A 27,031-nucleotide genomic window follows, 5' to 3' on the forward strand; every position below is an offset into this window, starting at 1 on the left:
TCCAGCTAGCCTACAGGGAAGCAAACATCAATGCTGTGAACTGCCTAGGGGGCCACACGGCAAGAAGCTGTGGGCAGCTTCTTGAAGCTGAGAGTAGATCTTGGCCAACAGCTAACAGGAAAATGGGGACACCAGTCCTACAGCTTCAAGAAATGAATCCTGGCAATAATCAGTGAGCTTGGAGAGGATCCTGAGCCCCAGATGAGAACCACAGCCCTGGCTAACACCTTGATTTCAGCTCAGTGAGATTCTGATCAGAGAATCTAGCCACACCATGCCTAGACTTCTGATCTACAGAAACTGAGATAATCAATGTGCATTGTTTCAAGCTGTTAAGTTTGTAGTAATTTGTTACACAGCAATAGAAATTTAACAGACGTCCCTACAACAATGAAGCACAATGGCAGGTGGTGGGTGTTCAAAAATGAATAAGGCACAGTCCTTGTCTTAGACAGTGTCTTTTAGGGAGCAAGGAGAGGCAAGTTGGTAAAGCACTACAACATAGTGCAGCAAGGGCTGCAACGGAGACATGTATAAAATGGTACAGCAGCCAGATGGGGAAAGTAGCAAGAAGGCTTCACAGAAAATTAGACTTAAACTAGGTTTTGATGGTTGAATAGAAGCAATGGAGGGGGATTGAGAATGAGAATGTATTAAATATAAATACACCCAGGGTACAGGGGGCCGTAGACAAGATGGCCCACTTGAGTGTCTGAGCATCCTGGTTCCTTCTTCCCTTCTCCAGGCAGAGTGACAGCTGTGTGGCCCCTGTGTCCTAGTGTTGCTGATCCTTCTCCTGGGCCACCACTTGGAAAAGTTCAAAGAGTTTCAGGGTCTGCTGAGCTGAGAGGGAGAGAATCTGTGGGCTGGCGAGACCCAGGAGGTTTGTTCTTTAGGAGCACTTCTTGCCTGAGTATAACCATGTGGTTATAGGTGTATAGGAAGTACAGGGACTTCAACGAAATGACAAATTTCTGACATTAGAATTCCAAACAAGTAAACAAAACTCCATAAGATACTTCCGGGCGTTAAAATTAAAGTGTTGGGTGACGCACCAAGAAACAATAGGTGTTACACTCCAAAGGAATACTAGATGACAGAAGGATTGATGGAGATTGGGGAGAGAGGATATTTGGAGGATGTTTTAAAATGAAATGTGTGCTCTCACTTCCCACCAAAGTAACCAGTTGGGGTCACCTGATGTCAAGAGAAAGGGACATAAGTGGGACTCAACAAAAAGCCTAATGTGTGTCCCTGAGTAGGAAGAACGCAATGGCTGAACTCCCTTCTGGGAAATCACATGAGAGATGGGCTAGCAAGCCAATTCTGCTGTAGAGTGAAGGGCAGCTGCTGTTGCTCTGAGTTCATCCAGGGAGAGAACACGTGCGTGTTTCTTTTGATCCAGATGCGGGCTAAACATGAAAGCGGGATGGCTCGGGGGAGGCTTAGGTGCAGGCAGGCCTCAGGAGAAGCCAAGGGAGAACACTGGGTTCCTAGAGGCTGAGGAAGCGAGTGGCTGCTCAAATGGAGAGCATGTTTGCCTGAATCAAGGGAACTGCAGGTGAGACACCACCAGCTATGAGCACAGTACCCCCAAGAACCTACAAAAGCCTCTGAAATGTGGTCAGCTCTAAATGTTTACCAGGCCCAGAAAGCTGGAGGCCATTTCACAACTTCACCATTCAAGTGACAGCACTCCTGTCCCTCACTTCTCTTGCCTTCTCCCATCCCAACCCCAGATGAATCAGAAGCTGGCAGGAGCAAGGAAAGAAAGACCTTCCCTTTCCACAGTTTTCCATTGGCATATGGCTTCTCATTGGGCTACAAGTATGATAACTTTAAACCAAGTTCTAAGTTTCAATTGTGACATAGGAACAGACAGACTAAATGCAATTTAAAGTGACCATGGGACTTTCAGTTGCCTGAGAATGCTCAAAACAGTCCTGACACTGCCTGTTTGTTGTGTTTTTTTATCCAAAACAGAGTAAGAAGTTTCCCATTGAACACATTTTATAGGGATAGTGAGAGACATAAATAAAGATGCTTTCTGATTGTAGTCCAAAGTATTGATTATATGTGCCTACTGTTGTTTTTACCTTTAAATCTTCAATAAATTTACTGATTTGAGAGAGGAATGTAGTCATGTGACTAAGAACCTGGAGACCTTCAGCAATCCCTCTGGTCTACCAGCTGGCAAATCGAAAGGCAGATATTGAGAAATATAGCATCTAAAAGGTAGTGATTATCCCACTGTTGAAAAGTATCAGACAATGCTATGTCACTTATTGTAGTCATCTTCATTCTCTTCCTTTCTGAAATTATGTTTTCAGGGATCAGTTTGTTTATATAAAAAGACGAATTTTGACACAAGCAGCTCATCATAATATTCTCCCACCCCAAAAGGAAATAGTGCTATAAGCTTCTCTTTTTTTTTCCTAAGCTAGTGATTTAAAAACGAGTGGAATAAACATTGAGTTTGGGACTGCATATTGCTGTTCTTAGAGCAGTTACAGTGCTGCTTTCTTCCAGATGTCTCATCATAACATTAAAAGGGCTTACTGGAACACAGAACTCTTTGGCCAGTTTATTGCAGGAAGCAGGGGTTCACTCACACTAGGGTTGATTTGTTTGTTTATAATAATGCAGCAACTCATGGAAATCTGACAATAGGACTCATAGTAGGGCCAGGCCTCAGGGAGTAGTCTTAAAGAACCACAGAAACTGAGGCAGCACCCTTTTCATAGGGCCTCAAGCTTCTTTCTTTCCCTGTTCTCTCCTGGTCCACCAGCAACCCTGCTTACTCACAGTATCTGCTTTCTCAAAACTGTAGCTTGCTCATGCCTATCATTTCTGCTGACCTTTATGTTCAGTAATACAGTTGTCTGAGTCTCTCAGCTTCTCTATTCTGAAATCCCAAAAGAATAATTTTACTCAAATTTATAGATAATTTAAACACAAGTTTACAACCAGCGACCCAAGTCATACGTTGGCTGATCAGACCCACAGAATGAGCCACCGTTGGGTCAGGCACCTATCCCTGGCCCAATCAGCTATGGGGACCAAGATCATGTGATATGCGAACCATAGTCACTGCCCACTGAGCAGAGACTGAAAGCATGGCTAGCAATGATCAGTAGTTCTGGTACACATCCAGAAAGTTTAAGAGCATGTCATTCTATCATATGCAAGAGAAGTCAAGAGGAACAGTTTGGTAACTTCATTCATTTCTTACTCATGGGAGTAATGAGGACTTGAACCAGGGCAATGGGAGTTAGAAAGAGATATCAGGAGACATTTGGGAGTAAGGTTGACAAAACTTCATGATTGACTGGAGGAGTTGGGGTAAGAGTGAGTAGAGAGAAAGCATGGAGTCTGGGATGACTCCCAGTCTTCTTGCTTTGGCTATTGGGTAAATCCTGGTACTTACTATTCCCTGGGACATAGCATAAGAGGAAGGGGAGGTTAGTTTTTGGTTGTGTTTGATGGATGAGAAAGATGGGACATGGGGAATTTGCCGTGCTTGTGGGACATCCACGTAAAGATTAAAGTTGGAAGTTCAAATCAGAGGTCTGGGCTTGAGGTGCAGATTTGAGATCCCCCAGAAAATGTTTGGAACTACAACATCTGGCATTGAGGAGAAAAGTAGGCTAGAACTAAGCCCTAGGGAATACCAAATTTGACCTCATGGGTAGAGCAAGGGCCAGTGAAGGAAAATGAGAATGAGAGGTGACAGAACTAGGAGTGAGAAAAGTTCATCCAATTTATACTATTTGATGCCTTTCATTATGTGATAGCACCAGGCACTATTCTACGCAGTGGGGATAGAGCAGTCAACAAGATAGCCAAGGTTCCTACTCAGGGGCTTGCATTCTAGAGGGAGAGACGCACAACAAAAATAACACATCAATGGAAAATAGCCGTATCTTGAAAGTCAGAGGAGGAGTTCTTCCCACAGTAGTTGACAGTATCAAATGTCTAAAGAACTAGGATGAGGACTGAAAAGAAGACAGTGGATTTGAAAATTAGAAAATCAGTGCTGTGGTAGGCTGAATAATACAGCGCCCAAAGATATCCAGGTCCTAATCCCTGGAACCTAGAAATGTTACCTTATATGCAAAACAGACTTTGCAGATCCGATTAAGTTAAAGATCTGGAGATGGAGAAATTATCTTGGATTATCCAGGCAGGTACTAAATGTAACAAAAATTGTCCTTTTAAGAGGGAGACAGAGGGAGATTTGACCACAGAAGAGGAAGCCAGAGATATGACAATGGAAGCAAGAGGTTGGAGAGATACAAGAAAGGGGTCATGAGCCAAGGAATGCAAATGGTCTCCAGAAGCTAGAAAAGGCAAAGGAACAGATTCTCTTCTAGAGCCTTCAGAAGGAACAAACTCTGCCAATATCTTGACTTTATCCCAGTGAAACTGATTTCAGACTTCTAGCCTACAGAACTGTTAAGAAAAAACACTTGTGTTGTTTTAAGCCACCAAGTTTGTGGTAATTTGTGACAGCAGCAATAGGAAACTAATACAAATGGTAACTTGACCTTATTGAGAACAATTCTGGTGGGGAGAGTATCCATCTTTCAGGAAGTTTTCAAACATATCTCATTTGACCCTCTAAGGAAAAGCATCAGAGAGAAGAGTTGATGACCTGATTCACTGATTATCTTAACACCTAAAAATGGCAAACCGTGATGGAGAAGTACCATAAACTTCAGACAATCTCAAAAGAGCTGGGCAGCAGACTTTAGGGGTTTCCAGAGTGACCCTGACACTCAAGCGTAAACCATGGCAACCCATCCTAGTCCACAGACACACACTAGACCCAGGGCTCTTATTCACCACATAGACCAGAATACTTCAATATTGTGACCCAAAATTCTGCACCTGACACAGATCTTATCTCTCTCCACTGACAGAGAAATCCATGTTGACTGTTGAGGCACAGTCAACAGAGAATGGCCTCATCTGCCCAGTCTTGAATTTAGGCACTGATGTTTTGCACTTTACCTTCTCATTCAAAAAGAATGACTACAAAAGCCAAAGTACTTCTGAACTCTAAAGACTGGAAGGTCATAAAACTTCAGGAAAAGGCAAATATTAGAATCATACAAAAGATGGAGAAGAATAGCTCATAGAGGCAGTGCCAGCCAGTAGATTAGACACAATAAGAAGAATCCAGCCACAGGCCCACACTGAGTGTCAAAGCTGTCCCTTCCTCATGCCAAAATGTTATGTTTGAACTATTCCTGATGGAAAGCTTTCTACCCTCATAAACAGGGTAGGCCTAATATTGGAATTTTTCTTAATGATTCAGAAACACCAAGAAGTAGACAGGATGTAAGTTAAAGGTAAGTTAAGCCTATGACCTCATTGTTCTACTCACAATGTATAAATATGACCCAACTCCCCTGAGAAACCCTGACGGCCCTACTGCAGAATTGCATTGTGTAAGAAGATCCCAGCAAGATCCCCAAGTATTCCTGAAAAGGTCAACCCACTCCCTGCCCACTAAGGCAGGAGAGAGGGAAACCAACCAACCAACCATAGAAAACACTGCCTTAAAAACTGGAGTCAAATGTACAATTGCATCACTGGACTAGGTTAACTATCAGCTGGGAAAATTCCTTATTTCTTTTCCAGGCAAGGGAGGTGTTGTGTCATATGTTCTTTGTTAGGAATGTAATGCTCAGAAGAGAAAATGGGCATCTACTCATAATTTGGGTAATAAAAAGGTGTTAGAAGTTGGGAAAGAATTCCAAGAGGAGCTAAGTTTTAGGATTTAACTCCACCTCCCCTACATTTTCTTTGTAAAGTTATCGTCAAAGTAAGGCCAGCATCACTCTTTTAAGGTCAGAGGAGATTAACACATTCAGAAACCACATATTGTGGGATTTATTCCCATTGTGATTCCTGACTTCTAGTATCAGCCTTTTGTTCTGCATGACGGCTCTCGCCTTGCAAACTAGCAAGATTCCTGAATTTGGCAAGGATCCTGCTCTGTGAAGCATTTTCAAGTTAGTTTTTAGCAATGTCACATTTCTCCAAGCCAGTAAGAAAGAAAACGTTGAGAGGGCAAAGGATGCCACTGAGTTCTCACCTAACAGCACAAAACAACCTCCTAGCTGGCAGGTGCAGGCCAATACATCCAGGTTGATCAAGGCCTTTGAGTTACAATAGTAATTTTTAAAAGTCTTTACCATACCATGTAACTTTAATAGATAAAACATAATTTAGATATTCCGCCTTTTGCTCTATTCATTTAAAGTGGTGTTTTCTATTTTTATATGTGTGACTACATGGATAACACAATATTGTATTCTTGATATGTTTTATAACTTGTACACAAAGTGAGGCCAAAAGATGCCTTCAAGAGAAATAAAGGACACTGCTGTCATTCTCAGTAAATTTTCCAGGAGGAGGAAAAAAGGGTGGAACAGATGATTACAAATACTTAGGAAGAAGCATCACTTTGCCAATGGTGCAGAGCCTACAATTATGTGCAATTGCCTACTTAGACTTTTTATTTTTGCTGAACATTGAAAAAAGCTAAATGATAGGGAAGAGAAAAGAGAAGGGGGGAAATTTAAACATTCGATGTAAGGCATTCATTTAAGTGGAGATGTTGCCTCACCATAAGGGGGCAGTTAAGAGTTTGATAGTCCCTCTGCCATCCTATGGTCAAATCATTTTTTTTTAAACCATGGATTTGGGATCCTTATAAATCTTCCTTATTATTTTGAAAACAAGAATGGTTCCTCCTGCTCACAAAACATGATCACTTTTCATTGATATTTTTTAATGCTCTGACTGGTTTTGCATACTTGGAAAAGATAAATCTTCAACCCTTGGAAAGAAATCTTCTTTTTCCTCCCTGATTTCCAAATCCATCATACAATCCTTTCTCTCACTGACAGCATCATCAGATAAGCAGACGTGCCTTGCTTGCTGAGAAGTGTGCAGTGATTTTCAGCAGGAACAAGAATGTAGTTAGAGACCCAGACTAAGACATATTCAGTGCACATTACAAATTCTTTTCAGTTCTGTCTTGGATGTGTCCTGCAGTCTCAATTTGACTGTGGGACTCATTCAGAGCTGACTCTTCCCAAATCAGGTATCCTAGAGAGGAGAGAGAGGTGTCCTTCAGGACTTGGGCTGCAACAGGTGATGTGAAGATATGAGACTAGATGGATGCAGGGCCTTGGCCTCTTCAGATTCCTAGGGCCTCCTCCACCCCTCAAATTGGAGATGATTTTACACTAGAATTGGCACTCTGGGGAGAGGGAGGCAAATTTGAAGATAAGCAAACCACAGAACCACTCAGAGGCATCAGAGAATGGAGTTTGAAATTCTACAACAGCACAGATTTTTTTTCTTGCTCCCTCTCGTCATTTATAAGTAAAATGTGGAACAAGAGAAGGGGAATAACGGTTACATTACCTAGAGTTACACAGCATTTTCTATTTTTCCCCAACTTTTATTTTTAAAATATATATATTTTATTATATTCTTTCAGCAATCCTGTGATATAAATAGGGCCGGTATTATTACCCTTGAGACCAGAGAACAGTGAGGCCCAGAAAGAGGAAGCGACCTCCATCAGGTCATGCAGTGAGTCAAAGACAGCCCAAGGAGTAATACCCAGTTCTGCTCTCCTTTAATCCAGAACATTTACCCTATTGGCTTTAAGCATCTATTTCCTCCTTCATTTAGTGGTCCTCTTTCAAACATGATCCCTCACCAACTGTGGAGTGAAGATGGATCCATGTTCAGAGTTGCAGAGAACTATTGTTTAAAAGTCCCCAAGGGACCTATTTCCACTGCTTACCTGCAAAGACAATGTTTGGACTTGTTATGGAAGTCCCTCAGGTGTCTGCTGGGATTCCTCCCACCTGAGACTGCTATAATTAGCTCTGCTAACAACTGTGATTGAACATGGTTTATTGTAGTCATTGTTCACTGACATGCACAGATAACAGTCACATCACAGCAAGTGGTTTACTAAATGGTGTTCCCTGCTTGGTTAAACTCATGTAATGCACTTGTCAGGGACACTGTTCCTAGACTCTGCTAGCAGCCGGCAGTGTCATTGCCACACTTTCCAAAGCCCACAAAGGAGGCCATAACAGATCCCCAGGCAGTAGGAGAGACTAATTCTATTTTGACCTTGCTCAGGATCTGGCTGCCACTCCTTCTTATGGAAAACCTAGGTGTGGCCTTGCATGATTAAGAGAAAAGGCAGTCTCTGTCTTCCTGATCCTTAAGACTCCCATGGTTTCAGATCTTCCCTGCAAGAACACGTCAGTGACAGTTATAATGTGTGGTACATTCAGCCTGTTCTTGTCAGAGACTGTGCTCTTATTAGAAGCAAAACAAAGTGGTGCTTATGAACACCTGCTGGTGAGGACCAAGCCAGGAGGCAGTGTGGGTGCTGGATGGGAGGTGTTGCCCTGGCAGTAAATCCAAGTTGCTCACACCAAAGGAAGTGTTTCTAGGGAAGCTATCTGAGCAAGAGGTAAATACTTAGTCATTCAAACAGGCGATAAATAACTGCTTCATCTCCAAGAAGGGAAGGTCTGATTCCAAAGAAGTCACAAAATGATGGGATAGCATTTCTCTTTTCAATCCACCTTTTATTCACAATCTACATTCCTCTGTTAAGAAATGTAAGAGTCTGTAATCAAACCCTTTTTGGCAAGGTGTTAAAGAGCTACAATTTGGCTGCTTGGTGTTATTTCAACAATAGTTTTTATATTATGATTCTAAATTACAAAAAAGGACCATAGCCCTTCTGTGGTCTAAAATACTGTGTTGTATATATCCTGTGCCCTCTCACCTACTCCCCAATGTCACCAAGTTTTATGATTCTACTTAAACGTTTTCTCAAATTTGTCTCATTCCACTGCTCAGTGCTGTAGTCATAGTTGAGGGCTTCATCATCTCTTGCCTACACATTGCAATAGCCTGGCCTCCTAACTGGTCTCCTCTGCTCACTGCTCTCCCAACTCATCTCCCATCTACCTCATCACCACCTCCAATTATGCTTACAAATCACAGGCCTGATCAGACCACTCGCAAACCCATCATGGCTTTCCATTGTCTACAAAAACGAAAACCAAACTACAGAACTTAGCATGGCAGTAAAAACCCTGCATCTAGCCCCTAGTACTGTACCCTTCATGTATCCTAAACTCCATCTATTCTAGATAACTTGCCCTTACATGAAAGCACCATCACTTTGACTCTATCATTGAGCATGCCTTCCCTCCTTACAAAAGTCACCCTTTTTGATTCAGCTCAAATGCCATTTCCTCCAGGAAATTTTCCACCACTTTCTTCCAGTTCAAATTAGTTAATCATTCTTTCCTCCAAGTTCATATAGCGTCATGTATATATATTTCGTTGAGATATAATTCACATACCATACAATTCACCCATTTAAAGTGTATAATAATTTTTTTTAGAATAGTCACAGAGTTGCACAACCATCACAATTTTAGAACATTTTAATCACCTCAAGAACAAACCCTATACTGATTAACAGTCCCTCACCATCACTGCCTCCCCACCTCCCAGCCCTAGATAACCACTAAACTATCTCTATACATTTGCCTATTCAGGACATTTCATATAAACGGAATCATACAGTATGTGGTTCTTTGTGACTGGCTTCTTTCACTTAGCATAATTTTTTCAAAGCCCATCCGTGTTGTAGCATGTATCAGTACTTCATTTATTGCTAAATAATAGTCCACTGTATAGATATACCATATTTTATTTATCCATTTATCAGTTGATGGACATTTGGGTTGTTTCAACCTTTTAGCAATTATGAATAATGCCTCATATACACTTAGATTATCATTTAATATGTGTGGCTTAGTACTATAGGGTTTTTGTTGTTTGTTTGTTTGGCCTGTGTCTGTTTATCACTTGATTATAAACTCCTTGTGAACAAAGCCCATTATTTTCACTCTTTAATCTCCACATAACAAGCATTCAATAAATGTTTGACAGATGTATGAATGGGCAGATATTATAGGTTCTTACTGTGTTGATTACCATACAAGGTACTAAAAATAAAAACATTAGAGTGGATTCAGTAAATTTATCCAGTAAATTATAACATTCAAACACTTATGGTTCTTAAATAAACTTTAATCTCTGCACTATTTCCTAGAATTCCACAGATGGATACTACAGTTGATTATTTCATGGCGGCAGTTCGTTTGCTAATAATAGTTGTGAACTGGGTGGACAGAGGCCTGGAAGATGCCAGACTTTTTCTTCTGAATTGACTTCACAGTGTCTTGTTGCTCTTGACTTGACTGAGGCTATTATTCTAGTCTAGAGTGGTGGTTCTCAACCCTGGCTGAGCATGAGAATCCTCAATGGAGCTTTTTCATTATCTGGGTCCCACCTCCCAGATTATGATTTGGTAGCTTGGGTAGGGGCCCAGGTGCTCACGTGTACTAAAAGCTGTAAAGATGTTTCTGATGCATAACCAGGTTCAACAATTCCTATTTCAAAAGTTGCCCTGAGGTTAGAAAGAATCTTACAGGGGCCGGCTGGTGGCGCAGCGGTTAAGTGCACATGTTCTGCTTCGGCGGCCTGGGGTTCCCCAGTTCAGATCCCAGGTGCGAACATGGCACCGCTCATCAAGCCATGCTGTGGTAGGAGTCCCACGTATAAAGTAGAGGAAGATGGGCATGGATGTTAGCTCAGGGCCAGCCTTCCTCAGCAAAAAGAGGAGGATTGGCAGAAGTTAGCTCTGTGCTAATCTTCCTCAAAAAACAAACAATAATAATAATTTAAAAAATTAAAAATTAAAAAAAAGAAAGAATCTTACAGAGCAAGCATGAGCACTTTACTCCTGGAGAGTATTTTACTCATCCTGGGATCACGCCCATTGATACTACCTAACATTTATACAGCACTTTTTATTTGGAAAGAGCTTTGCAGTCATCTTTTATTAGCTAGGTTTGAATGCTGGGTGACCTTGTACAAATCACATAATCCCTTCGTGTCTCAGATTTTCTCAAATGTAAACTGTAGGCAGTAATACTGACCCACCCCCAAGGGGTGCTGTGGAGACTAATGAGGGACTGCAAGGCACTCAGCAAACATAAAAATGTTCCATGATGCTTATTAGACAGGTATGAAGTCCTACTCACAGCCTTTTAAAATGAAACAAATACCCAAACAAACTCTGAAACAAGCCTTCCTGCAATCTTCATCATCATGTGACAAGATCTTTTCCAAGCACCAAAGTACAGCAATTCCCCCTTTCCACCAAGACTAATAAACAGGCATAATCAGCAGTCATAAAGAAAGACAGAACTAATGATGGCAGCAAATAAACATATAAAACAGTCCTGAAATATAGTTTGTTAACCTTCTCATTTATCATTCATAACGCAATTAGAGATTATATCTATAAATACACTCTTCTGAAAAATATTCTTAGAAAACATTTGTGCATGTTCACACAGCCTTTAAGCTGATGCTACATACTCACTGTTGATATTAAGCCTGAAGTTGTTTTCTAGTTTGCTAGATGGTTAGATGGTTTTTACATGGCTATATTTAGCATCTTCTCATCTCCCCCATGTGGCTGAAAGAATATATGGTAAAAATGAGACCTATCTCAAGTTAGGAATAGGTGAGAATGAGGAGGCAGAGGAAGAGTCTCCAACCTTGGAACCAGAGACAGGTCTTGTAAGGATGATGACCCACGACTAAAGGCTCATTTGCACTATATTTTCAGCTTGTTGGAAAAGGGAGTGAGAAAATAGACATGGTTTTCCATTTCACTTTGAAAGGGCCACAAAAGTTTCAAGGGCCAGGTCCAATTATATATTCCAGTTCATTTACAATTGAATGGTTTCTGTGACTATGAATGAGAATTCGTGCCTACACACCCACCATAACTGATTTGAGCCATAAATCCTAAGCAAGCATGACCTTTCTGGGGCCACTTGACCTTGACCATGCTCTTTCCTCTTTGGGCTCCTGAGGGTTTGAGTTTTATTCCCAAGGGCAGTTGTCTGCTTTGATTAAGCTCAGGACCTGATAACAATTAAATTCTATCAAGCAAATATTTATTGAGTACTTATGTCTGTGGATAATACTGTAGTGCTTACTGTGGAGGCTACCAAGAGTTCCTTGAGGTGCTTACTGGGGTTGCTATAACTGGATGACCTTGGGTCCTTGAGTCAGGACAAGACCAACAACCTCCCCAGAGGGACTCCCAGGTTTTGGTCAGCTAACATGCTGGTTTCTTGGGGACTCCTAAACGGGCCTCCAGCAGACACCAAGTTGAAATGTCATTTAACTTCTCATATGACATTTTTCTACCTGTGATATCCCATTAGATCTCGATCAGAATTCAGAAGTTCCTGTGAAAAGAGCCTCTGTGCAGGGAGGCTCATTGATCGGGGAAATATCTATTATGCATAGTTATTGTTTTTTAAATAAGGTTAATTCCAGCATGTTTCCACCTCAACAATCTCTGAGAGTCTCAGCAATTTTGTTGAACATCTTAAGGGGAGAAAGATCCACATAGGCTTCATTTCAATAGTTAGGAGAAATTAATGCTAATACATGCCTTCAATGGGATTCACTTAGGTATCCTGAACACTTTCTTCCATCAATGTGGAAAATCCCCGGAAGTATGCATTGTGGCTTTTTCCTCTGTAAAGAGATTTAAATGGTTACAATAAGTTGTATGATTTCCTCTGGGTCTTTCAAAGTCCTGTTTTCTCTGTATCTCAAGGTAAGCCTCCCTGCTTTGCAGATCTAGAAGCTGAGACATCATGAATTGGTTTCATCATGTTCCTCAGCGAAACACAGGCCACTGTGTCCCAGCCCATTGCTCTCCTTGAAATGAAAGGAAAAGTCATGACATTTTAAGAGAGAGGAGAAATCAGGTACAATACTCTGTTCTAGTGCTTGTCTGCCATATCTTTCATAGAGGATCCTTAAGATCTTAGATGAAATTTAATCATCCTTACATGTTAACTTTACTTTCTTTCAACTTCCTAAAAAACAAACAAACAAAAGCACAGAGAAACACTCAACCATTTACTCACTAATCCTCATGACTTGGGTCATAAAATACAATCTGGGCAAAGCCAAACAAGGCACTAGAGGGCTGAGAGACAAGGAGAATGCTGTGTGTTGGGTTTAGGATTTTGAAATGCCCCATTGTGGTGGTTTCCCATTTGTCTTCATGCAGAAGGTCAACATTGGTCTATCATTTATAGCAGATATTTGCTCTAAAGGAAGACTTCTTTGACTGATCATGGACAGGCATTTAAAAAAAACAAAACTCTTCCACAAAACCAGATCAATGAGAAGCATCCTATTTAACAGACGTTAAAATTTTCACTGTTTTAATTTTTATGTCACCAAAGTATCCACCCACCCCTTTAGAGCGTCTCTTTATTTCTTTATAGGAAGATTTAAATAAGCAATCTGTTTCCTTTCTAAATATTTTTGGGTTAACAATAACACTTCTCTCACTTGAATTTTGTCCTGATGATTAAACAGTAAAATGCTAATTGGTAGTCTGTATCTCAAGAGAAAAAGCTATTTCTTGATGGTCAAAAGCTGAGATGAAGATCTTATAGGGCGCTAAGATAAATGGGTTAGGTTGCATGCTAAGGGGAAGGGATTAAGGACCAAATTGACTTAACTCCAGAGAGAGATTCTGGTTTAGTGGAAAAACTAAGCTGAGATCAGAATGTATTAAAGATACTCACAAGACTAAAGTTTTCGAAATGCAGGCATTTGTTATTAATTGTAGGGCAGAGAAAATTGGGAAAAACATCCTTTGTCTTTTTGGCCTGGAGATGACTTTAGACATAAAATAACTTGCATGTTAAGAAATTATTTTTATTTCCCTCCTATCTACTTTTTATTTCTGGAAAGACATTGAGCAAGGGTAAGGGGCATATTATTAGATGGGCATCCTGAGTACACTGTCCAGAATCTGCACTCCTTCTTCCCATAAGTATCCATGAGGAAGTCAAGAGCGGGCCTTTCAAATTCCACATCTGTCAATTATTAACTACATGATTGTGAGCAAGTCTGAATCTCTAAATGCTTTAGTTTAAGCATCCATTTAAGGAGTGATAATAATAATACGTATCTCATCAGAATGCTGTGAAGGTTAGAAAAGCCAATGTATGAGAAAACACCTGGAGACTAAGCATATATTAGCACTCAGTACATGTTAGAATAATGAGCAAATGGGAGAAGTCAGAGATGAATCCAGCCCCACTGCCCACAAGCTAAAATCTATACATTTAGCTGGGCATTCAGTGTCCTGGAAAATGTGCTCCTATTCACTCTCCAGCCCTTTTTCCACAACTGCCCTGCTGTAGGCTAACATTTTCCAATACACCTTAAATTTGTCCAGCTTCGTGTCTGTGTCATTCCTACCACCCTCAGCCTCCGTTTGCCCAAATTCTACCCATCTCTCAAGGGCCTCAAATCCCACTGTCTCCAGGAATCCTAGGCGACTCATCTTCTCCTCCTCTAAACCCTGGTCCTTGATGTCTAGAGCACTCCTGGAAATATAATATATGAGTGCTTATTGCCCCAGCAGACTGCAAGTTGCTGCAAGGCAGAGGCCATGTATATAGCAGATACCTCTGTGTACCACAAACCATCGGGCCTTGCCAAGAGTAGGTGGTGAATAGACTTGTGATTGAATGGATGCACGATTTCTCACCCTGTCACTGTTGTGCTCTTGGACAAAACACTTTACCTTTTCAGTTTCAGTTGCCTCAGCTATGAACAGAGGATAACAGCATGGATGCATTCCCCAGGTGTGCTTTGAAGAATAAGCCAATGACTGAAAAGCAATTTGAAAATGTAAACTGAAATGCTATATATAAATGTTACATAATCAAAATCATTTCCCTCTGTATTATGTTTTATTTGGCTTTATATCTTGGAATCCTTTGTGGGTTTCAGAATTTCACAGATGCAATACCATCCACATTAGCACCTAAATTCTCTTGAGTAATAAACGATTGTGTGTATTATAGCTCACGGCTACTTTTCCCTGGCATACTTACAAGCAAATGTCATAATTTGGGGTATTCATAACTAAAGGTACAATTCATTTCTAAGGGATAATCCATTTTTTTCTTTGGCTGGCCAGTTATCGTTCCCATATCGCTGCCTCAAGGGAAGTAATTTCCATTAAACCCAAAATCCAGACAATGATCACACTATTTAGAAGCCCAACTCTGCCAGGAGCTTACAATCTGAGACCTGGAAAGTGGTTTGGGGTTTTGAAGCACTGATTGTTTCTATGGTCCTTTTTGTCCCAAATGAATCCCTCATTTGCCTTTTTGTAATACATGTGTTCCCAAGCGCTCACAGCAGCCTGATTTCCTAGGTACCAGGAAAAGCTGGGTTAGCCCCTTCCACATGAAAGCAAGGGTATCATTTAGACCAATGATATTTAAAATGCTATTTTCTCTCTTAATATGTTCAAGAAAGAGGTTCCTATAGAAAAATAAAGTTTCTTAGAAATCTCCAGTACCTATAAAAAGAGACTTTTGGGGGCCAGCCCAGTGGCATAGCAGTTAAGTTTGCACGCTCTGCTTTAGCAGTCCATGGTTCGCCGGTTCAGATGCTGGTGTGCAGACCTACGCACGGCCCATCGAGCCATGCTGTGGCAGGCGTCTGACGTATAAAACAGAGGAAGCTGGGCACGAATGTCAGCTCAGGGCTAATTTTCCTCAAAAAAAAAGGCTTTTGACTTTTAGTGCATAGCAGGATATTATTCCTAGAATAGTCCTTCTACACAGATAGAAACTGAAGACAAAAAGAATGCAGTGACACCTTAGGGTGGTAATGAGGATCAAGTGAGTCATTAGATGAAAAGGCTTAGAACAGCACACAGCACATAGTAAGTCCTCAATAAATATTAGAGGTTATTACCGGCAGAGGGCCCACTATGAGCCCAACCCTGTGCCAGGAGTTACTTAGAGCTTCTTGCTTCAAATTCAAAACAAGCCAATGAGACAAACCTAATCCCTACACCCTTCACCTTTCTGGCTCAGAGAAGCTAAGCAACTTGTGCAAGGTCTCAAAATTAGGAAGCAGTTTGTTTAGTTTTATTTATTTATTTTTTAAAGATTGGCACCTGAGCTAACAACTGTTGCCAATCTTTTTTTTTTGTTCTTCCTGCTTTTTTCTCCCCAAATCCCCCCAGTACATAGTTGTATATTTTAGTTGTGGGTGCTTCTAGTTGTGGCATGTGGGACACCACCTCAACATGGCCTAATGAGTGGTGCCATGTCCGCGCCCAGGACCCAAACCCTGGGCTGCTGAAGCAGAGCGCGAGGACTTAACCACTCAGCCACGGGGCCGGCCCTGTTTTGTTTTATATCAGGCCATTTTTCCAAGACCATTCTAGTCTTTCATCAGACTTGTCTTTACATAGTGGCATGCATTTTTAAGAAGTCTGATGCAGTTTTTCTTCCGGAGCATGTATGACGAAGAAATGCCATGTTTTTGTGGAATAAAAGCTTCCCTTCCCCACCTACTTCTGTTATCACATTTTTACTTAGTTAAACCTGTGGCAACATAACTCTCATATGGGGCAGTTGCACCGTCATTCAAATGCAGTGAGATATCATTGTTTTGTGGGTGGTATCACCGTGGCTGCAGATATTGGGCCAGAGTAATCTCTCTGCTACAAAAATATCTCCTAGTTGTGATGTACAAACTAACATCATACTTTAGTTTGCCAAAAACACCTACATGATATTTTGTAGTCTATACAGCAATTAATAGTTCAAAGTACATTATCACTAGTTATCTCTCCTAGCTCTGTGAAATTAACTAGAAGTACTGCTGCAGTTTCACAGATGGGAAACTAAGGTATGGGAAGGTTAATGGCTTGCCCAAGGTCTTACAATGCACCCATGGCATAGCTGGTATTAGAATCTGCTGCTTCTGATTGCACTTGTTTGCTAAGGTCTTTAGCTCAACCTGTTCAAATTCTGAATAATTTTCAAAGTGAATATATATTGAAAGAGGTGGTCAAAATGGAAAAGAGGGAAAAGTACCACTCACTTAAGCAAAGCTTCTGAAACATTGGTAATCAAAGAATAAAGACTGTGAGGGCCCTTTTCCTTCATTTCCATTTATGGAATGAAAGGACAATAATCCAAAGAGATTAAAATGAATAGAAATTGCAAGTGCAAACAGGAATTGTTCAGACCACACTATTTTCCCATTTCAACATCATTTTGTTCTCCTTTTTGGCAGTCAGTACTGCTATAAATGACATGCATTTGCAGTGCTTTGTAACCATTGTCACAGTGTCCCCCTTAAGCAGATAAACACAGTGGACCGATTCCGCCACTGCTGTTTTATGGCCAAGGAAGCAAGGGTAAACAGAGGTTAAGTGACTGCCAGGGGCACTCACCATGCCAGCTGCTCAGATTAGAATCCATGGCTCCTATCAGTCACACCCTATTGAAATTTAGAAGGTCCCAAATATTGTTTCAGTGTCAGAGATGGGTAACAGTGCCTGAAGGCAAATTTGCTCACCATTCACAAAGGGATCAGCCCTGCTTCCATGGTCCCACCTCGATCTTCTCATTCCCAAGCCATTCCACAAACTTCCCTATCTCTTTGAAAGACAGAAATTTCCTTTGGTGGAACAGGTTAGAACTAAACAAATGACTTCCACATACAGATTTCCCTGGTTTTGTGTTTGTTTCATACAGACAGGACTGCAATGAGTTCTTGGACAAGTAACAGACCTCATTTTCCCTTGTAGGATATGCAGATGGCCTAAACTCAAGAAGAGATCCTAAGGGGGACTGGCAACCAAAGGAATAAGCCTTTGTTCAAGGAAAGCTTTTGTCAAATATCAATTACAAGAGAAGATGGTGTGGAAATATGAATGTAGTCTAGATGTGCTCTGTCCCTTCCACATCATCCATTCTGTAAGAGAAAATGAGACCAGTTACTTGACCAAGAACCCATGGGCGATCATGTCCACATGAAACAAACAAATGGAAAACCTTGGAAATTGGGACATGGAAGTCAGTTGTTTAGTTCTAATTTCATGAATAGAAATTTCCTATTTCCTTTTTTCATTATCTAACATAAATACTACAGCAAATACAGTCAACAGCCAGTGTTTGGCTCTTATTACCAAGGTGACTTTTAAAATAATCATCAGCATCTGTGAAAAACCTTCACAGGGTGTTAATATGATAAACACTGTTGGCAAACTTTTTGTCTAGTTATATCCAGGAGTGGGGGGGGGGGGAAATCCAAGGAAATATATTTTTCCCCTTGTCCCCCGATCCTAACCTGGGGAGAGACCTGGTGTATATTCATTCCATTCATGTGATCTACATCTAATGCCTTCTGGGCAGAGGCCATTCTCCCAGGCCACTCAGCAGCTTGCTAAGCAACCCTTGGAACTGAATGGAATGGTCTCCCTCACCTGTCTCAGTCTTTTGGTTCACTAGATGAGGAAGGGTTAAATATGCACAATTTCTGCATCACTAACCACTTTTTCAGGGCCTAGTAAGGACTGTCCAGATCGTGATTTTCTTGCCCTTCTGACAGCCTGCCTTATGACCTTTCCCCACTGAGACAGGGAGCTGAGGAGATAAAATGTGAAACTCAGTCCAGGCCAGAGCTCACCTCAGAGCTGCAGCCTTCCCTGCTGGAGGGGCCATTTCACTCCTTTTCAAGCCACAGGCCATCTGCCTTCCTTCTTGCCAATGACCCTCATCAGAACTTACTCTTGAGAGACGAGCTACAGATACAGGCCCTCATGAGGGCCAGGCAGCCATTGAAACAACACCTGCAAAGATTCATACTCCGTCACATATGATATCCTGAAGTTACCCACGCTGAGAGACTAAAACCTTTAGGACATCTGGGATCTGAGGGAGACAAGGGTCAGTGGTAAAGGTGTCAGATACCAGGAAGCTTGACCCCTTTCCTGCCATGCATACCTTCATTTTACTAACATGGGTTGGGTGCCTACCTACGGCAAGTGCAGTTACAGGCACACAGAGGCCACTAGGCACCTACAGCTTACCATGTAGGGCTTGCTACCATTCTAGGTCTCAGCCTGGAAAGAGACACCCAGCCCTTCGTTTTTTGGCTCTTTACACCCACAGCTACGTAGGTATGTGCGCTGCAACCAAGGTAAGGGCTTAAAACCCGCCGAAGGGCTCATCCGCTGACAAAAAGAGCAGCTCTGACCCGGCCGCCGGGAAGGGCAGAGCCCACAAAGCCTTCTTCCGGGGCTACTCCGCCGCGAGTGACCCAGCGAGCTCAGGCTACCCCCACGCCCGCCGCTCCGCAGGTCTCTGAGCTCGGTCCAGGGGCTTCCGAACGCGAAGGGGGCGAGAACGTGCAGGGGGACAGACTGGCTCGCTCTGTGGCATTCCTGCCCGCGAAGATGGACTGTCCTGGCCTCTCTGGCGGACCCAAAGGACAGCAGCAGGAGTTCCCACTGCTGCGATGCCACCCCGCAGGGCAGCCCGACCGGAGGAAGGGTCTGGCGGTTTCCGGCGTCGTCGAGCGCCCGAGCCGCCCTCTCGCCCCCTGGCTCTGCGAAAGTGCCCGGGGCGCCTGGGGTCGGGAAGCACGGTCCCCGCTGCCGGGGGTGTAGAGAGCAGGGGGGAGGAGCGGGCGTGCAAGGAACTTTCCGGAGGTGTGCGGAGTCCGAGGTTTCTTTCGGGGATCACCACCAGACCGCAATCAGAACCTATCCGGAGAGCTCGGGGCTCCCAATTCCGGGCCCGGGCCTCCACCGGTGCTGGGTGATCTGGCTCGGGACTCACCCTCTTTGGGTCTCGGTTTCTTCCGACTGCGGGGGCTCCTGTAGGGCCGCCCAGCTCCGCGCCTCCTGCGGGCGCCAGGTGTGGGCGTTGTCCACCCCGTCTCGGCCGGCGCTGCTGTTGGGCTTCTCGCCCACGGGACACGGCGGCTCCGGGGGCTCTGGGCAGCCCCAGGCCTCTCTCACTCACGGGCTTGTCCAGGCCGCCACTTCCCTCCGGCAGCGCCGGGGTCGCGCCGCAGCCGCCCCGACACCCCCCGCCCGCAGCCCGGGTTCCCCACCGCAGCCAACTTGCCGGCCGCCGGCGCTTCTCCCAGCCAGCCCTCCGCCGCGGGCGATTGGACAGCGGCGGCGGGGCGGAACCGGGTGCTCGGCACCACCCGCGGCCGCCCGGGGCCCTGGAGAGACCGCGATTGGCTGCGGTCTCCGCCAGTCATGGGCTGAGGGGCGCCCCGCCCCGCAGGGCCGTCCCGGGGCTGGCTCCGCCCGGCCCGCCGCCTGACCCCGCCTCCCTCAGGAGCCCGGTCGGCTCAGCCAGGCGATCTGCCTCAGTCGCTGAGCAGGTCGGTGAATTGTCAGAGCGCTCGGGGCGGCTGCTGAGCCTGGGCGGCCGCCGGGCTTCTGCTCCCTCTGAGGTGCTTGCCCGAGCCAATGTGCCCGGGTCAGCTAAGGCGAGAGCAGTCGCCGGTTCGGGGCAACTTGGGATTCAGGACCCGCAGCAGGGGCGTCGGATTGCGATCGGGACTCGGCGAGGAGGGTGAGTGGCCGCGCGCAGGGCGAGCGACTCCTCTAAGCGCAGTTCAGCGAGCAGGGGGACTGGACGCGTCCGGGCGCGCTTCGGTCCGTCGGTCCGAGCGTGGCCGCTGTGGGGAGGTCAGGGCTGGGCGGAATTTACTCCTTGCCAGTATCCCCGCTCCTGAACTTCTTGTTTCAAAGCGTAGCAACTCGGCCCGGGACGCGGCTCTGCGTTCGCGCGAACTTGGCGTGTTGTGATTGCCATCATTAGCTGGGGCCTGGGGACGCGTCCCCTCGCCCTCTGCGGCGGCGACACGCGCGCTGGGGGCGGCCTCCGTGCCCAGTGGTGTAGGGACAACAGTTCCTAGATGGCTTGCAGACGGGTTCCTAAAAAATTAACCCGCGCCGGAGCCGGTGCGGAGCAACAACCCGGCGTCCCTGTCTGACCTGTGGCCTGAACCAGCGCTCGTCGTATTCGGGGTGGGTCTTCAGGGATCAGAGAACCTGAGTGACCAGCCAGGTTCTGTAACAGGGGCTTCAGTGCTTTGCGATTATTCCTTTGAAAGGAATTGACGACGTGGATATTAAACTTTGCAAAGTAATTACTTTCGATTAGCGCTTGAATCCGCATCCTTCCTGAGGTGCCAGGACCTCCACATCCACCTGCAAGGTGTGTCTGAAGGACTTCGTTAGGACCAGGGGAGAGCTACTGTCTGTCCCAGTGCCCGGAGCCCCGGGAGAATCCAAGACTAGACCGTGCAAGGGACCACCACGCTGGTTGGTTGGTGTTTGTTTGAGCACCTGTGTGTTTAAGTGATGAAGTTGTGACAGGAACTGACAACAGGATTCAAGGTTAAACCTGACACTTCGTTTGTGACTCAGTCTGGGATGATTTTTTTTTTCTCTCGTAATGATAAGGGGTAAAAGCAGCTGGCTTTTCTAAGGGCAGTTGCATACATGTAATTTATATTATGTGTGGACTAAAAAGAATTCAATACAGTATTTTCTTGTGATTCTTATTTGACGTGACTGAGAGCTTATTGAGAGTACTTGATAGAGACAGGTATAGAATTTGGGAATATTTTGATCTTTGAAAATACATAAAAACGTTGAGCTATATGGCTATTCATACATATGTAGATGTGCATGTCTGTGTGTGTACGTGTGTGTATAAGATTGATAGGTGAATGAAGTAGAAATACACGGAGGGGGAAACAGCCTTGAACTTTCCCCGGGTGAACACCTCTGATCTGTGTGGTGTATCATGAATGTGTGTGTGAGCATGTCTGGATCTGCCTGGTCTGTCTGGGTCAGTGTATGCCCATGAACTTTACCAGCATGCAGTTCAATACCACTCGGTACAGATTCTGCGTTCCTGTTTTACAGCCCAGCAGCCGCCAGCCAGCCCATCTGTTAAAACAGAACATGTACACTTCAGCGGGAGCACTAGGGCGGAGCGTGGGTTGGGGGCGACCCTCAGTAGAAACAACAAGCTACAAACAGAGCGGGCCTCTCAAGTTTTATTTTCATTCGGTATTCAGCCTGAACTTGTGATTTTAGTGAAGGCGAAAAGGAGTTTGACTCTTCAGAAATGGCAAACTACATTTTGTGAAATAATTATAGCTGTACTTTGGGGAGGGGGAGTTTATAGGAGAAAAAGATCTCTCTAGAAAAGAAATGTGCTTGTCACATCATTGTTGCAGTGCTGGTTTACTGCTTTGCAGTAGCATGTATATCAGAAACTGTTTTCTTTTGCTTCTCAAGAGAATGCATTAAAACTGAACTGCACCAACAAAAAAAATCCTTAGAAGTAAACAAAGCTTAATTCAAGAGGCTATTTAGTCTACTAGAGCTAAGACTGCCTTAGTAATTGTAATGAAACATGTTTTTAGGAATTTATAACTTGGATATAAATTCTTATTCAGCCTAATCACCAGGTGCAATGTTTCACAATTTATAGTTTCAAAAGTAATAAAAAACCTTTATCACAAAAATTCTGATGACTAAAAGGCTATGGGAGGAGTATAACAGCTTAATAAGTTCCTTCAGCCAAGTGACTGATACTTAAAAAAACTATAAATTCCTTTAATAGCATAATTACTTTTGGTGACAAAATAAAGGCAATATTTTGGAGAAGCATACTTGATATTTCTCCCAATAATTTTATGCTCATAATTACATTTTAATAATGGTGTTCATTACATGTGGGCAGAATAAACTGGAATGGTTTAAGAACTTATAACAAGGGGCTGGCCCAGTGGTGTAGTGATTAAATTTGCGTGCTCCACTTCGGAGGCCCGGGATTCCTGGGTTCAGATCCCCAGGGCAGACGACTCATCAAGCCATGCTGTGGTGGCCTCCTATATACAAAATGGAGGAAGATTGGCACAGATGTTAGCTCAGGGACCATCTTTCTCAAGGAACACGAGGAAGATTGGCAACAGATGTTAACTCAGAGCCAGTCTTCCTCACACATACAAAAAAAGAACTCATAACAAGAAGTATTGTTTTCATTTTTGTGATACTTAAACATTTTGCGGAAAATATGCAAGTCCCTAATCTGCGAATGTCTTTAAATTTCAGTTGGACTACAGAGACACAATAATTCTCCTGCCTTGTTATGGATTATCTGATGTCTAAGGATCATCTGCTCCTTAGATATTCAGTTCATGGGCTGGACTCCAGTCTCTGGGATTCCATTCAGGAGTCTGGGGTGGGACTTACTGCATTTTTATCCAGCACCCCTAAGTGATTCTGATGCCAGGGATCCCCTCACCAGATTTTGAGAAACACTGGAAGAGTGTTTATGATATAAAAGACAATTATAGTCTGTGAGTTGATTCAACAAACAATTGTTCCAAAATTTCCAGGTGGCATTTACCAGCCTTGTGAAATTTATAGGCAACACTTTAACTTTCTGTCCTCAATAATGGCACCTTTTGTTCTTGTGACCACAAGCGTTTTGGATTCCTCAACTATCCCTATTCCAGGTTAGCCCCAGTTCTAAGGAAGACTGTCTGGGGAAGCAAGGTAATTTAAGACCCCAGCCCAGTCTTAGTCCCTCCATTCCCTGCTCCAAGTTCATTGAGCTCCTGGGGTGCTCTGGGGTGATTTTGCCAGTCCTAACTCACATTGTTGGGCGTATGTCCCTGGACGGTAGAAGGATCCCAGTCCGTGGTAGCCATCTTTGACTCTTCAGAGCAGCTCCATACTTATCCAAGGTCGAGGATCTCCTGGGAAGCTGTAGCTGGTCTGCCTCTCACTTAGGAGAGTGTCCCAGGCCACCCACTCAGAGGCCCAGGGAGTCTCATTTTTAGAAAGTCATCTTAGAAGTATTTTGAGCTGTTCAATCAATTGGGTAGATAGATTTTTTTTCAGCATCACAAAGAGGTTCAGAATTGATTGCCACCTCTCCTTTCAAATCAGTGTGAATTTTGATTTATTAATTATTGTCAATTAGCTCTTTTATTTATAGTTTGATACTGACATCTGGATTCTATTCTCCCATTTCAGGCTGGCATAGTTCTCAATTTAAGACTCCAGGTAAGGTTTAAAAGAGAAAGGATCTATCAGAAATTGTTGCCCTTCCCTCTTTCTACCATCCAAGTACCTAAAAAGCTAAATGACTTCTCAGAGGTCAGAGGTGCCCGGATGTTTACTTCCCTGATGACAAAAGGATATGAATAGGCTGGGACACTGAACTTGGATTGTTCCAGGCCACTGGATCATTACTGGGACTTTTATGCAGCAATTTCTGTTGTAAGGAGCACTTGGCAGGCATGTTTATAGGTCACTTATCTTAACAATCCTTTGAGTACGATGATTTTTCTCACTTTGTTACAGATGAGCAAACAGCAGCCACAAAAGGATAATAATATTTAGATCCTGTCTTTCATAGTCAAAGATGACACCAAAAACTGAGAAATAGGCCTTGCATTTTGAATTGTTTTTATTTATCATCGTGGTGATATAATAGGGTTATGCTTAGTCATTCATATCATCTACAATTTTTTTTTACCTCTTTCTTCAAACTTTTTTTTATATTGAATGTGACCTTGGAATAGTTTCCTTTATAAAGTTAACCACCATATACGATTCACCATTGGTTCAGTGACCCTCATCTTAACCAGCCAGCCTTGACCCAGAATGGCAAATGATTTGCTAAAGGTCATAGAGCACAAAGGCAGCAAAGCCTATATGTCAGATTCTTTGGGCTAGTATTTTAGACCTGTTCCGTTTGCCTATTGAGTCTTGTTCTGCTGCTAATGTTTTTATGCTGGCAAAATAGAGTTGCTTATATTTCCTTTGACCAGTGTGTGCATGATTGGATGGACCTAGAACATTTTAAAAGCCTAAGATGTAATCACAGCCCCTGACTATACATGGGAGTGATTTGTGCCTAATAACTACAGTAGAAGGCTACTTTTCTTGAAACTGGGCCATGGGTCATAGCAAGCTTCTAAGCAACAATTCTTGCTCTTTTTTCTTTGACCATAGTATACTTTTGGCAAAAAGAATTTGACAAATTCTTTTCAAGTTTTTGACTCTTCTTTCCTTACTCTTATTCCCATGACGAAATCTACTTATAAAAATTTACTTTTCAAGTCAATCTGCCCTTTTAACATCTCCTAATACTTATATTTTAGCCATTTTGACTATTTTTCCTCCAAACTGCCCTCTCAAGCTCCTATCTTCGCTTTAGTTTTTTGGATCTGGTGACATCCTCTAACATAGAACAGTCATGGAGCTGTAGAATTTTTACTCTAGCTTTGTGAGTTTAACTATACCAATAGTAAGGAAAAAAAAGAAGGATAATATTAAAGTCAGATTGATAAGTGTATCATATTAGATATTCCCAGCTTATAGTCTCTGTGAGGAGTTTAAGATCCAGATGAATGAAGTAACAGATGCACTCATCTGTGGCCTTACAGACAGTCTGCTGATAGAGGTTGAGAAATATAACTGAAGACGGCATCCTGGGCTACAAAAGAAAAACAAATGTTAAGCTCTGAGAAAAGAACTGGCAAGAAGTGAAGGGTGGGGGTGTGGGATGGGTTTGGAAGAGGGATGGGAAAGAAATACCTCACATAAAATGTCAGACAGGTTGGTAAGAAATTTATAGAGGTGCTGATGGTTTGGGGTTTCTTGGGGGCATTGATTCTGTTTTATATTGTCTTCACAACCCACTCGCCCTGCTTTCTTTAAATAATTTATTATTGCAGCAGGCCTTCCTCTGGTTAGTTTCTTTTTTTATAACTTTTTCCTTCTCATCTCTGGGTCTAATCAGAGGCATATATAATAGTGTGGCTGCTCTAGAGTACTTAGGAAAATCCATGATCAATATCACTACATTATAAAGCCATGGCTGTTCTGTTCTATTTTGCAGTGTTTTCTTCCCTGTTATATTAATTCAGTATCTATGTTTTAAACAATATTTTATTAATCTTTGTACAATGAGACTTCTGGGCTTATTCTTCTTGGCTGGAACTATCTTTTGAGTAATCCGTCATCAGACCACCATGGATCTAATGATGTATTTATTGCTCACTATTGCAGCACTGGCAAGAAACCCAGTATGGTTCTAAAAATTTGATTAAAAAGAAATCAAGTTTTTGCAAGGCGTTGCCATCCAATTATGTTAGCAGCTGCCAAGTGTATTTTATGCTAAAATATACACACATATTTCAAGTGAGCAAAATGTGATCTTTTCAAAAGCTTTTAAAACTTTTTGCTATGAAATAAGTAGAACAAGATGTCTCATAATTAGGAAAACTATGAGTTCACTCCCCACCTCAGCCAAAGGTAAGGTATAGTATTTTTTAGGATTATTCCCTGGACACTAAAATGGACAGATTGATCTTTTCAATTGACAATAATAAAAACACTGGTGGGGCAAGCCCAGTGGCGCAGCAGTTAAGTTCGCACGTTCCACTTTGGCGGCCTGGGGTTCACTGGTTTGGATCCCGGGTGCGGACATGGCACTGCTTGGCAAAGCCGTGCTGTGGTAGGAAGATGGGCATGGTTGTTAGCTCAGGGCCAGTCTTCCTTAGCAAAAAGAGGAGGATTGGCAGCAGTTAGCTCAGGGCTAATCTTCCTCAAAAACAGCAAACAGTGGTGATACGAACTAGCTCCCGGTCCTTGAATGATCTTCCAGGTAATCATTACAAATCAAAATGAACTGAAATTAATTAACAAATAGTAATTGAGTATCAATCACAGGAAGCACCTCTTCTCTCCCTACCTAACTCAAAAAGCAGTTCAAGCCTTAGCGCCTTTGGGAAGCTTTTCCATGTCCCTCTTTGGACTGGTGTGTCTTGTCCACAGAGCCCTTATCTCCTGTAATCTCCCCCTCCAGACTGGGAGCCACTTGAGGACAGGGACCACACCTTTCACCTTTAGCTCCTCAAGAAAGGGTATTCAAGAAATAGTTGCTAGGTGCACTAGAGGCTA

At 43.1% G+C, this 27,031-nt stretch overlaps 2 protein-coding genes across 2 annotated transcripts in view; one reads left to right on the forward strand and one right to left on the reverse strand.

The window, feature by feature from the left end:
- Positions 1 to 9,762: 9,762 nt before the first annotated feature.
- LOC102149262 (progesterone receptor-like) lies at positions 9,763 to 21,212 on the reverse strand. Its single transcript, XM_070233359.1, has 5 exons — positions 21,029 to 21,212; positions 20,350 to 20,512; positions 19,100 to 20,244; positions 14,777 to 14,863; positions 9,763 to 12,696 (listed from the first exon to the last, which is right to left on the reverse strand). The coding sequence occupies exons 1-3, from the start codon at positions 21,210 to 21,212 to the stop codon at positions 19,344 to 19,346; spliced, it is 1,248 nt and encodes a 415-aa protein (XP_070089460.1). The 3' UTR covers positions 9,763 to 12,696; positions 14,777 to 14,863; positions 19,100 to 19,343.
- Positions 20,343 to 27,031, forward strand: part of MARCHF3 (membrane associated ring-CH-type finger 3) — a 136,327-nt gene continuing 129,638 nt past the window's right edge. Inside the window, exon 1 of the mRNA XM_070233135.1 lies at positions 20,343 to 20,603. The gene's annotated coding sequence lies outside the window, so the exon portion shown is untranslated. The remainder of the gene's footprint in view (positions 20,604 to 27,031) is intronic.

This window comes from Equus caballus, chromosome 14, assembly GCF_041296265.1.
Source record: "Equus caballus isolate H_3958 breed thoroughbred chromosome 14, TB-T2T, whole genome shotgun sequence".
In the NCBI taxonomy this organism is placed as follows: Eukaryota; Metazoa; Chordata; class Mammalia; order Perissodactyla; family Equidae; genus Equus; species Equus caballus.

Bases quoted from the DNA above. Each gene is read 5' to 3' on its own strand.
- LOC102149262 (XM_070233359.1), bottom strand. From the start codon at position 21,212: ATGCGGATTCAAGCGCTAATCGAAAGTAATTACTTTGCAAAGTTTAAT. The intron at 20,513-21,028 runs GTCAGACAGGGA...CTCTCGCCTTAG, and splicing joins AGCGCTGGTTCAGGCCACAG to CTGACCCGGGCACATTGGCT. The intron at 20,245-20,349 runs GTCAGGCGGCGG...CGGTCTCTCCAG, and splicing joins GGGCTCCTGAGGGAGGCGGG to GGCCCCGGGCGGCCGCGGGT.